The 12,666-nt window shown below is 40.0% G+C and overlaps 1 protein-coding gene across 18 annotated transcripts in view; it reads left to right on the top strand.

Moving 5' to 3' along the window:
- LRRC56 (leucine rich repeat containing 56) overlaps positions 1-12,666 on the top strand; it is a 78,269-nt gene that overhangs the window by 47,350 nt on the left and 18,253 nt on the right. The window contains exon 1 of one of the 18 annotated variants that reach the window (XM_071809048.1): positions 1,099-2,170. The exons of the other annotated variants lie outside the window; for them this stretch is intronic. Within the exon in view, the coding sequence (XP_071665149.1) occupies positions 1,965-2,170 (206 nt within the window). The 5' untranslated portion in view covers positions 1,099-1,964. Of the gene's footprint in view, positions 1-1,098; positions 2,171-12,666 lie in introns of those variants that run through there. 18 annotated transcript variants of the gene reach the window in all.

The raw sequence follows: 12,666 nt of genomic DNA, 5'->3' as shown, positions 1-12,666 counted from the left end.
CATCCACCTGGTCGCATCTCGCACAGCTGTTATCTCTACTCCCTGCAGCCTGAGGTCTGGATGGCTGCGTGTTTCCATGGGAGCTCTGTCTGGGTTGCTACATCCTTCCTGGCGAGCGCAGAGGACATAATTTCATACTGAGTGGATACCGTAGCCAAACACCAATTAAAACATCATTTTTAGTTTGAAAATGGGGGAAGAATTCTCTTGACAGTAAACTGTATATAGAGAGATGTCAAAATATGGATGTGTGATCCTTACTTTAGTGTTTTGTTTGGTTTGTTTTTTCTTTTTTTTTTTTAAACATTTGCTCCTGTTAACCTCACAAAGGAACTTAAGTTGTGAGGATGCTGAGGTGTGCATTGCCATTCACTGTTCAATAGAAATCAAGGAGGGATGTTCTGCCAGTGAGAAATCAAGGCACTTGTGTATTACAATATTCTGTGGGAGAGCAAGGCTTGCTAGGTCAGTGAGTTTGAGTACTGGCTTTTCTGGATAGTTCCTGAAGGAGTTCTGATTCCTTTGATGGGGAATGTGGTTGAGTTACTTTAGTTGTAAATTCATGGTCCCACCCCAGCCTTCATAAAGGTTGCATTACTTTTGAATACATGAAACTTGGACTGTGAAAAAGTAATTGAAAATGTGAGCCAAGTTATTTGAGTTTTTTACCGATTATTACATTGCTTTAAGAGACCAGAACCAAAAAAATTCCTTCTTAATTGAGAGCAAGGGCTTTGAACCAATGTTTAAAAATATGTTTGAGACCTGAATTGGGATCTTCAGGAACTTGAACTTAACACTGTTAGTCCTTTGTATTTATCCAACAAAGAGTTTAAAGAAATGTTCACCTCTTAAAGTTACAAGAAATTTGACTTCAATGGAACTGCTCGCAAGCTGAAAATTGAACATTAGTCCAAGTGCTTTGCCAGATCTGGACCAAGTTCCACCATTTTGTTTAAGACTAAGCTGTGATGCTATTTGCTTGATTGTTTTCTCTGAAATGTAAGAGATTTATGAGCATCATTCCCCTAAATTTGCTTTTTCCTCGTCATTTTTACTTATTCCTTTGCTTACTTTTTTTTTTTTTTCCTACAGCTTACATTTTCTTTTGTCATTCCTCATATTTTGCACTTAATGGAGTTCTGTATCTGAGCAGGACACATAGGGACCACATGTAAATACCTCAAGTTTTGTGCAACAAGGATCAGTGTTGCTTTTATGTTAGATACAATCTCAAAATATTTTCTAAAATCAAGTCAGTTACTTAGTTTGCATTAAAGATTAAGATATTTGTATTACAGTAGTTACTTTCAGTGTTTAATGAGGGATTGGGGTGGTCTTGCTCTGTATTGTAGTTACACATGCACTCAGAGAAGCAATGCTCTGATTTGGTCTTGATGACTCTCTTAATTTCCATATTTCTGTGCCCAGAGCATCACTGTTTGCTTTGACATTTGCCTTTCTGGATGGGGAAAGCATTTAATTTCAAATTCCTGCTAGTTTCTTTAGGAAGTGTTTCTGTTGTTTCTTTTTTTTGTAGCCTGAAAGCCCTCAATCAGTTAAGACTCCTATGAAGTCTATCTTAAGAACATGTTATTTAAGGATTTTGGGTGCTTGCCAGGAGCTAGGAAAGCATTTGAGTTTAATCTTAATCTCAGTGTTAATGAGTCTTCTCTGTATTAATGCCTGCAGATCCCTGGGAATATTCAAAACCTTGGCAAAATTGCTGTGACCTCAGGTTTTGTTTAGCATTGACAGTTTTAAAGACATTCATATTATTGATAAAATGTCATGATTTTGGGACAGAAATACAGCTGCTTTTAGTCGAATGGATTATTTTCAGTAAAGAACAATCAGCTTGTCTGTATGAGGCCCTAGGAGAGTCTGATTGCTTTGACCATTTATCAGTTCTGGGTAGACCTTTCTGAGATGCCTAGCTCTTCATTAACTAGGAAGGTAATGTAATGCTTCTGTCTTTCTGTGGTTTAATTTCAACATATCAGGTGTCCAAAGTAGAGAGTCTGAATGCCTTTATGACCTTTGATACCAGGGAGTCTGATGGGCTGATTTACCAGCAAGGGAAGCTGAACTTGTTTTCTGTACAAATGCATTGTTACGGTTCTGGAGCTCCGGCTCCATTGTGCAGCAAGCATGGAGGACATCAGAACAGGTTTGTGACCTTGCAGCATCTTTCTGTGGTTCTTGCCTTAAGCATGATGTTTTATGCAGCCTTCCCTAGCTGAAGCTCCCCTGCCACCTATTTCAGGCTGTCAGCTACAGAGTGTACCTGTAAGCAACAGGGTTATGAGGCAAGTCCTACCGTTACAGCCTCAGTTTTAAAAGTCTCCTGATCATGATAGGATCATTGGGGGGGGTCTAGTGCATTAATCTCATGTTAGACCAGAGGGAATCTGCAGTTGTTGTGACCTGAGTAGTTACACAGAGGTTTCTTCCCCTGGGGCAGGGCTATCATGTTCCTATTTTGTGATCCAAGCTGTGGTACAGTACAGGGCATGAAAACCATGAGAGGATCATCAGAGACCACAACACTTTTTGCAGTGTGAATGTGGCTAGTGAAATAGCAAAGTAAATACATAGTAGATAACATGTGTGGCAAGTCTGCCAGTCAACACCTGCACCATCGTTTAATAAATAATTGTGCCCCTTCACTGCCTGACATCTGAATAAACACACCACTTTGAGTATGTTTGGTAAAAAGCTGCATTTCCTTTCAGGATGAGTTGTGCCATGCACCCATCTGAGATAAGAGTTCAGCTTCTCTTTACTGCTGCCTCAACCACTACCTTGCTATATGCTGATATGCTATGTGTTGATGTGCTGATAGTATGGTGTGCTCCAGGGGGTTAGGGGACTAGAGAGGGAATGGTGGACACTTCTCAGCTTTTCTATTCTTGTGAGAAGGCCTGAGGATACAGGCATCCTGCGTTCCTTCTCTGGTGCTTGAGGGTAGACTGTTTGGTCCCATGCAAAGAATCCATCCCTTACTCTTTTGAAGTCAGAGAGAGAAACAAGTGCATGCATCTACACCTGCAAAAGCCACATCTTTGACTTTCACCTTCTGTACACAATTTCTCCTTTCCTTCATCAAGAAAACACATAGATAAAAGTGTTCGTCATTTTCAAATGGAACTTCTGAAATTCTGTATTGATCAGTGTTTTGGTCTTACAAATATTGTTTGCTTACAAGTAGTAATTACTTAAGATGCACCAATTGCTTTTGGTGAGTAAGGAACCTTTTAGAGGCCTACAAGCTCAACTTATTCCAGTCTCTGGGATTAAAGGGCAGCTTTACTCTTTGAACCAACTAGACATAGCAATGGCAATGATTAGAGGCTTTGTGGCTGACTAGGTTTTGGCAAGACTAGGCTTTGTAATTGAGCCACTGGCCTAGGACTTCAAAAATATGACTCATTTCCTGGGTTAGCTGCTTTTTCTACAGTATTCTGGGTTAGTGGTAGGAATTTGCCATATTTTCAGTCTCAGTTGTTTACTTTTTATATATTACTCTGGGGCAGACACTTTTGAATAAGTTATGTACAAGGCTTTGCCTAATGGAGTCATGATCTCACATGCTCTGGGTGGTTACTATAATACGATAAATAAAAACATTGATAATAACTAGCTGATTTCTGCCAGCAAATAAGTACTTACTTGTTTAGCTATTAGGGTTTGCAGCTGCTCTGCTTCAGCTGTCAACGTCAGGGATCACTTATAAAAATTTACATCAAAATGTTCATGTTAGTTAGCAATGAGAAAGAATGGTTATAATCATCATCTGAGAAAACCCAATGAATTGGGTTGGGAAGCAGTAGTAATTAGACCATTGCCAGTGGAGCTATCAAGCTGTGGAAGGGTTGTCTTCATGGAAATAGGTAGTAAAATAATCTTAACCTTAATTTAGTGGGTTTGTAAGTTGTTTCGATTCTCTCCTTCAAGAGAGTTACTTGTCTGCAGCTTGTTTTTGTTTGTGGGTTTGTTTGGTTGTTTGGTTTTTGTTTTTTTGGGGCTTTTTTATGTTTGGTTGTTTATTTTGGGGTTTTTGTTCTTTTTTAATTGAAAATAATTACATTCAGTGGAAAATTATGTTATTGAAATGCAAAGTGCTGATTTTTAAAAAGGAAGGGAGTCACATTGGGGGAAAAATTAAGCTGTTGTCCACACAGGAGCTGATTTAGTTGTTCTTATTTTCTGTGGACACATTATTGTGTCCACAGAGGACCTGTGGTTATTTTTTCCCTAAAATACATACACACTTCTTTTTCTCAAGATTTATTTCTAATTTGCTGTTTGGTGAAGTTTTATCCTTCTATCCTGAGATCTTTAAAGTGTGCATCAGGTCTTTCAAGGATGGATTAATATCTGCAATAAGAAACAGAGAAATGCCTTCATGTTTTACAAGGTGAAGTATGCGATTCCATCCGCAGGTACAATGCATGTATGTTTTTCACCCTTTGCCTTGAACTGCACTGTGTGTTGCTTGTGAGAACCTGAACACAAAGTTCTGATAGGGAAATCTACCACCCACTTTTGGTAACAGAAGTTTTATGAAAGACTGTGTGCTCAAAAGACTATTTGTGGCATCTCCTGGTTTGAACTTCATCAGCCTCACAGCCCTACCACTCCACTTTCTACTGCTTCATCTCACCGTAGGCAAGAACTTACAGAGGTTTAGTTTACTCTGCTTATTGTTGTTTAATTGATCTTACCCTTATTTATATTTATAATACCTACACCTATTAAGGTCCCACAGGCTTTTCTTGTAAGTTCCCGCTCTCGGTTTACCTCCCAAGGTAAACCCAGTTTTAAAACATAACATTTGTTTCACAAGAACCTCTTAAATCAAAGGGAAAAAAAGTTTTATTGCCACATGTTAAATTTTTACCCTAGAAATAATAAGAATCAGTAGCATAAATTTTATCTTTTATAAAATAAATACATTAAAATATGGTTGCTAAATCGTACTGGAAGATTTTTAAAATGCACTTATTTATATAATGAGTCTTATCTTGTCACTCTTATATGTTTAAACAATACAGCCACCATTTTTGAAAGGACCTTCTGTAAAGTTTTTGTATGTGAATAAGACAATTCTGTATATCTGTATATTTTGAGTGTTTTCTGTAATCTGCAATGATTCTTCCCACTACTTTAGGGTAAAAGTCCAGTTTATTTCTGAGTGAATTGGGGTTTTTTGTTTTCAATAATTCTTTTTTTATGAAATAGTTTAGGTTAGCTGCTGTTTCCTTTAAATTCACAAGGCATTATAATTAGGGGGAGTCATCTCTCTCTACCTTATACATTCATCAATATTAAATACCACTCATTGCCATCTTCACTGAGATTTTCTTCGTTTTGGACTCTCAAGCTAATGTAGCGGTGTCACGGAGGCACCCCAAGGTTAGTTTAAGGGACAACAGGGTCCAAAACAACTTTTATTAAACCGGTGAGAAACAGGGTTTTAGCACTCCAAAAGTGACTTAAATACAGGTTCGGATATCAGTTGAGGAAAATTATTAAGGGGCAGCAACTAATACAACGGGCGATCCACAGAGTGCATGCACGTGGCTTCACCCAAAACAATGCCGGAACCGCCTCTGATTCCAGGAGGGGTACGCACTTGCCTGAACACGGTGCGGGATTATTTTTAAAGAGATACACATACTCGTAGTGAGTACAGAAAGTGTACACTCGCGATTCTGCGAGAATAAATTTATAATACACTCACAATCCTGCGAGGGTTAATTTACTTACACGTGCAAATGTGCACGGAATACTACACATGCTTATGTGTAGCGCGGGAGGAAAATACACTCGCGATTGTGCAAGGAAATAATTTAAAGTACGCGTGCAAATGTGCACGGCAAGTTACACATGCAAGTGTGCACGGAAAGTACGCATGCAAATGTGCATGGAAAGTTACTCGTGCTTGTATTAAACACGGAAAGCTACACGTGCATATGTGCACGGAAAGGATAAATACACTCGCAATCCTGCGAGAAGTTTTACTCACACCCGTGGCGGCAAGGCAAGCGGAGTCTCCATCCCGGTCTCCATCCCAGGGAGGGGGGCTCTCAGCAGCAGCATCTTGCTCATGCTCCGAGAGACCCACGACAATGTGCGGAGTCTCAACGAGAGTCCTGTTTTTACACTGGCTGATCAGACCTGACTGTAGGCATTCCAGAAGCTTCTCTGCACCCCCACACCCTGTGTGGGGTGCCCCTGAAGCCTCCAGACATCCCCCACACTGGCCACAGGTGCCCAGCGGCTCACTGGCGCCTTGGCAATCCCTTCTCCTAATGGCCCTGGCCAGAGTGCTCTGGGCCAAACAAAAGAAGCTGTCAGCCTCAAGTAGCAGAGAGAGAGGGAGATGTGCCTACTCCTTCCATACTGAAGGTTGGGGGTGGAGAAAGGGGGGTTTGCATCCTGCCACAAGTGGTGCAGAAGAAATATTATTCTCAAGACAGTTTGAAAGAAAACCATATATCTATGTATTAGTGTCTTGTGAAGTACAGCTATTTCATTTCCTACCATTTGTACTTAACGGTGACATGTATTTGAGTTAGCTTATGTAAAAATTTATAAATATGTCCATTTAGAAAGCTTTGTTTTCACTGGTTGGATCCAGAGAGCCATGGAATTTCATGGTGAGAGTATCCCCGTTTGAATAATGTGGGTTACACAACTCTTCTGCAACTGTTTTGGGGAATATTTTCCCTTACTTCACAGCCAAAAGCTTCTCTGAAGTAGTGTATGCAGGCATTTTGAGACTTGTGTTGGCAGGAGGGTGCTCAACCGCATGTGATCAAGTTTCTTGACTGATCAGTGAAGCTGATCAGTGGCATCTCTGGCAACTGAGAGTCCTTGTGAGCTTCTGCCATAAGGCTCATCTCCATGACTGAGGACAGATTATAATATCTACTACTAGATGCCCCTGGAGTGGGAATTTGTTTGAAAGAAATCAAAGATGGGGTGTGGAATTTGCTATACATCCAGTTAGCACATCTGCACCAGATTTGTAATGTCTATTGGTGTAATCTGAAATAAATGCTGAGGTTCTGTCTTTAGTAACGAACTCAGTATGGAAATCTGTAAGGTCTCATCTGCCTCAGTAGTCAGGTTGATGGGCTCTCAGGTCCCACAGACTTCTCTTCTGCATCTTCTTTACTTGTTGCAAAAGAACATGTGGAGGCCAGTACAAGCAAATGAAGTCTCCTTTGAAGCTGTCATTTGAGGAAAAAGTCTTAACTTGGGACATACATAGACAAGTCTATCATGGAAACTCTGGAAGGAGCACTAGAAGCTGAGATAGAAAAGAAGTTCAGAGGAAATCAACTGGCATTTGCCAGCCACTCACAGACCCAAGTTGTACCTGTACCTGTTCTTTGCAAGCTTCTGCAGTTTTTCTGTTTTCTTATTGAATATAGGCACAGATTAAAAAAATAATTAAAAAAAAATAAAAAGAAGAAATGACCATATGACCATCAGTGACAGGAGAAAATCATTAGTCTTATACAAATGTGTAAGATCTAAAGAATCACAAGAACCTGCATTCCCACCACTGTATATTCAGACTAAATCACTTTAAATTATGTTTTCTCTCTAGGTTTTCATATCAAGCCATTTCTGTTGTATCTCAAGTATTTTTTTCTGGTGGAAACTCTATAACCATTACTGTGACAAAAGTTGAATAGCAACTCACAACTGATCCAATTCTTTAGTTCTGTCTGGTTGATTAATCTAGCATTCCAATTTCTCTGGTACACAGAAAAAGGAGTTTGGGGGACTTTTTTTTTTTTTTTGTGGTGTGTGTCTAAACATCAGTTAATCTGTTGGCTGATTTGGATCTTTTACAGAATATTCCTTTTGCTTGCCCTGCAGCATTAAAAGTTTTAAGTGTTGATTTTGAAGTATAAGATCAAAGTTACAATACATCTGCCTCACTCTCTCAAAGCTCAGACCCGGAACATGCTGTGAAACAGGCACACAGCATGTGGGAGACTAAAAGTTATTCATGCAGGCAATTTTAAAGTGCTGTGGGATTCATTCCTTCAATATAAATAATCCATTCTGTAACCACAATTTTGTTATCCTTAGTTTCTTTATATATATTATAAACTTTCAGCAATGAGAATGAACAATTGCCAAACCTGTAGGAACTATCAGTAGCTCTGGGGCTAAATTCAGGGGCAATGGATATGTGGGTGTGAGAGTTTTATTTACTGTGTTTCTCAACTTCATCCTACTTGAAAATCCACTTACTCTTGTGGAAGATGCAATGCACCCATTGAGATGCAGCATGGTCTGTTGGGTTTCTGCAGCATCTCTGGGGCACAGCTTCATGCCAAGTGTGAGAGCTGGAGTAAGGTGGAAAAAAAAAAGGTCAATGGCATGTCTTGGCCCACAGAACTGCACTTGGGCAACCCCTACTCCTTTCAAATTGTGGAAGCTGAGTTAAAGCAACTGATCTTTTCTTGTTAAAACTCTACCAGTAACTAAGCTGACAAGCAGTTTTAATGATCAAAAGGAAATTAATGCAAAATTACATTACCCTTCCCATGCATGCTGTATATTTGTGTGTTAGGGAACTGCTGTTCCTGACTCAGAGTACATCAACATCGATCAAGCCTATTGTTCTGCAACTAGAAATGAGAGTGGTTAAAACAAAAGCTGCATTTCATGTCTGAATTAACTTAAGCACTATTCTGAGTAGTTACAGAAGTGTATGTATCAGCACTCAATTTCCTTTACAAAGACCTCTCTCCTCTTGGTCTCAGCAAGCACTTTTGGTTTAAACAAGGTATAATCTGACATGGAAAATAAAGTGTTTGCAAGTAGTATATCATTTAGGATAATATTGCAGTGAGTTCAATGAGGCAATGAAAAGCAGCAATGATGAGTGAAAATGTTGTAAGTCAGAACTGGCCCAGAGATGTATCTTGTTGGGATTGAGTTCTTCCTCTATTGTCCTCTCCTGTCTTCAGATGCAATCCTTGCGTGCTGGCACTGGAGCAGGGGATCTCAGCTCCACTGAGGTCAGGGGAGCTTTGGCATTGATGTTAGTGGAACAAGGATTTTTGTGCAGTGTCTCTGATTGAAGTATTGGTCACAGATGTGTCCATGGCAGAACTCAAGTACTCTACCACTATCATGGTCTCTGGCTCGAGTCCTGGACAACAACCAAACTGCCTTGAATGGTTCATGTTTTTGACTGCTGTAGCCCGGTAGTCTCCTGTCCTTCTTTTCTGGCTTTTACTTTAGAGAAAGTGCTGGCCAAAGCATGTGGTTCATTGATAACTGTAATTTGCTTTAGCAAGCCCACAAAAGCTGCAGCAGCTGTCTCACTTGGGCATAATGCAGCTGAGAAGGCAGAGTCAGAGGCTGGACAAAGTGTGAAACCCTGAACCCTCTCCCTGATTTACTCCTTGTGCAGCATGGGGGGAGTTGCATTTCCTCCCTAGAAATCATTTTGCTATCAGCAAAGTGTGTGGCAGAGATCCACAGGTTAAAAAAAAAAAAAGGCAATATGCCAGACCTTTGCCCCTTTCCAAGCTTGAAACTTAAAAGCAAGCAAGCAACCAACCAACCAAAACCCAAACAAAACCAACAACAAAACTGGAATAAAATATAGAATAAAGTAGTGAAATCCTTTTGTTGGAAGAAATACTACTGGTGGCATCAGCAGAGCGGCCCATTTGGAAAACACCTTCTTATTCATGCAAAGGTTGCCTCAGAAAGATGGGACAATAGAGACACCCTACTGCAAAGGCCATTAGGAACAATAACCTTTCATTCATATAGAAATTCTTCATTTGCATGTAAAAGGGAGTTACGAAAACAGAATTTCATAGACACAGTTGTTTTTAAAAAAGACCTTTGGTAGATGCCTAAAACGGACTTGCCTTCCTTGGATGTGTTTAAGCTTATGGGTTGGAGTTGCCAAGCAAACTCTCTTTTTGCTTAGTTTTTGAAGTCCCCCAACCCTTACTGTGAAAAAGATACATAGTTCAGAAGGAATAATGAAGCCAGAGTATTAGATGCTGCATTTCCAGAGCATTTCCAGAGCATTTCAGACTGCTGCTTCTGGCAGCAAAAGATGGGACACGATCCTTGTTATCTTACACCTTGGGCAGCAGTCCACACCTGTGCAAGGGAGCAGAAGATGCTAAAGGCAACCTGTGTGTCATGGCTCTGCAAGGTGCAAGACACAGGAGACCCAAGCCAATGCTTTTCAGCATATTGCTACCTGAATTTGGAAGAGTAAGTACAAGACCAACAAAGGCTGCAATACTGCAAAGCAAGTCAGGTCTTTACATTCAAAGGACATTTGTTTGACTATGAAAGGACATTGCAAGGGACATAAGGACATGTCCTCAGTGCTCCTTGCAGAGTTGAGGACTGTGTCATGGATTTGATCAAGTATGAGCAACACATGCATACAGTCAGTTTTGAAATTTTGAATACTTTACAGCTATTTGAGAGTACAATGAAACTATTATGTAAGCTTCCTGTTAGGACATATGTTACTGATTTAAATAACATTCAGGCTTTAAAAGTTTTTGCTTGTGATGTCAGAATTATCTGTACAACCAAACCATTGTGTGCTGACATATGGATTGGATCATTGTTAGCACAGTGCAGCTTGATAAATTCAGTTTGATTTCTGTAGATCAGAGATGAGATATATATTTTTTTTTTTTTAGTTTTGTAAGACTTTAGTTTGGTCACTCTCTTAAAATCTAACTCTTTCCAATGGTGCATTTGTTTTCAGAGCAACATTTAAAAATAATTAACACCTGCATTAATGGTTTTTATAGACTTATTTCTGCTGAAGATTTATTCAACAGATGCACGTGTGTTTTGAGATACTGTTTGTAAGTTCAGTAGATGTAATATTTTATTTTTAGGTAAATGATTCAAAACCAGCTTCCAAAAGAAACTATGGTTTTCAAGCTGATGAATGTGCTCAGGGTTGTGCTGTTGTGTTTACTGGGTAGTTTGAGCTCAGTGGAGCTATTCAAGATTTATTGTAGTGAAACCAAGAGCGTGATTTGGCTCTGTAGGTCTGGTCTCCATCCAGTAAAATTTTGGCTGGAGCAAATCAATCCCTCAATAACAAGGATGTTGGATTAATGGAAGAACATGCTATTATTTCTCAAACGTGTTATTAAGTGTTGTGAGCCAAACTGTTCCTTGCCCCTGTGCTCTCCCCCCGCTCTGGGGGAGCGATGACAAGCTGGGAGAATCAAATTTCATGGGAAAAAATCCTAAATGGTTGTGTACAAGTGGGGAGGGTGTTGCCAAGACCCTCACAGAAACACAGAGCTGTTTGCTAAGTCCTTGTCCGTGCAGCAGTATCTGGAGCTAGTTGGAACCTAGGTTTCAAACCCTTCAGTTTATTAATATTATTTAAAAAAAAAAAAAGAAATGCAAGTTTGTGGGTTCAAGGTGAAACTAGGGGAATCTATTTTGGTTTCTTGGCACTTTGGGGTGCTAACAACATTATTTGGTATTCAGTACATATTCTGCATGCAAGTGCGTGTGTGGAGTAATTACTCTGGAGGACTCTGGTTTGGCAGCCTCAGAGGCTGTGATCCTCTGTTTATCACAACCAAAGATACGATGTACTCATTCTCACCCCCTGCTCTGTCTCTCTGCTTCAAATCTGACCTGCAGGAACCATACCAGAAGTGAGCAAGATACGTAATTGCTTTACCTCTTAATTCCTTGTGGTTTCTCTAACGTTCCCAGCTTCCACATTGCTTGGGCTGGGGCAGTTGTCCACTGGAACTGGAATTATCCATTGTGTATACTAATGAGAGCAATGTTCCTTCTACAGTGTCCTCTGTTTCCTTCTATATGCTCTTTTTTGTTTGCACATCACTGAGGGGCTCCTGTGCTGCGTCGTTCAACCAGCTGCCACCAGCTTTGTACAATGTCTCATCTTTTTCCAATTTCAGCTGCCAAACTTCTTCAGTCATAGTCTCTACCCTAATTTTGGAACAGATGCTGACATTTTGTATATGTTTATATCAGGCCTAATACAAGAGGGTTCTGGTCTCTGGCGTGTCTCATTAATTTTAGTCTCAGTCAATGGTGGTTTTTTTTGAGAGGGTGTTTTGTTACATTATGTGTATAATTATAGTGGATTTTCTCTCCTACTGCCCTGGTGAATAGTTATTAAGACTTTATTATTACATTAATTTACCCTGGTAAATTATTGTCAGAGTGCAGATCCATCTTAATTCAATTTCTTGTTAAAAAGTCATGAGATGCATGTCCTGGGTTGGGCTGATCTGACGCTCTGCACTTAAAATAAATGCAAACCTAATCATGTGCACATCTGCACACACACAGCAGTCATGAGTGCTCACGTAACTCCTTGCTTTGCTCTGACCCACTTCAAGCTGGACATGCCAGATGCAGTGAAGCTGGAGGTATTTCCATCTCTTGCAAGCTCTTCTCACCAGCTGCAGTATTTCAGAAGTATTTTCAGAAATGCAGGTGCGTGTGGTTGTTGGGAGCAGCTTGCTCTAACTTGCTGTTTTACCTTACAGCAGCCATGCCCTCAGAGGCAATTATCTGTGTAGTAATTAATGAGAGACTTTTCTCTGATGCTGCAGTAGGATTCACGCAGCTTCCAAAAGA

The sequence above is a fragment of the Patagioenas fasciata genome, chromosome 5 (assembly GCF_037038585.1).
Source record: "Patagioenas fasciata isolate bPatFas1 chromosome 5, bPatFas1.hap1, whole genome shotgun sequence".
NCBI classification, from domain to species: Eukaryota; Metazoa; Chordata; class Aves; order Columbiformes; family Columbidae; genus Patagioenas; species Patagioenas fasciata.
This window is presented reverse-complemented; position numbering and strand designations above follow the sequence as displayed.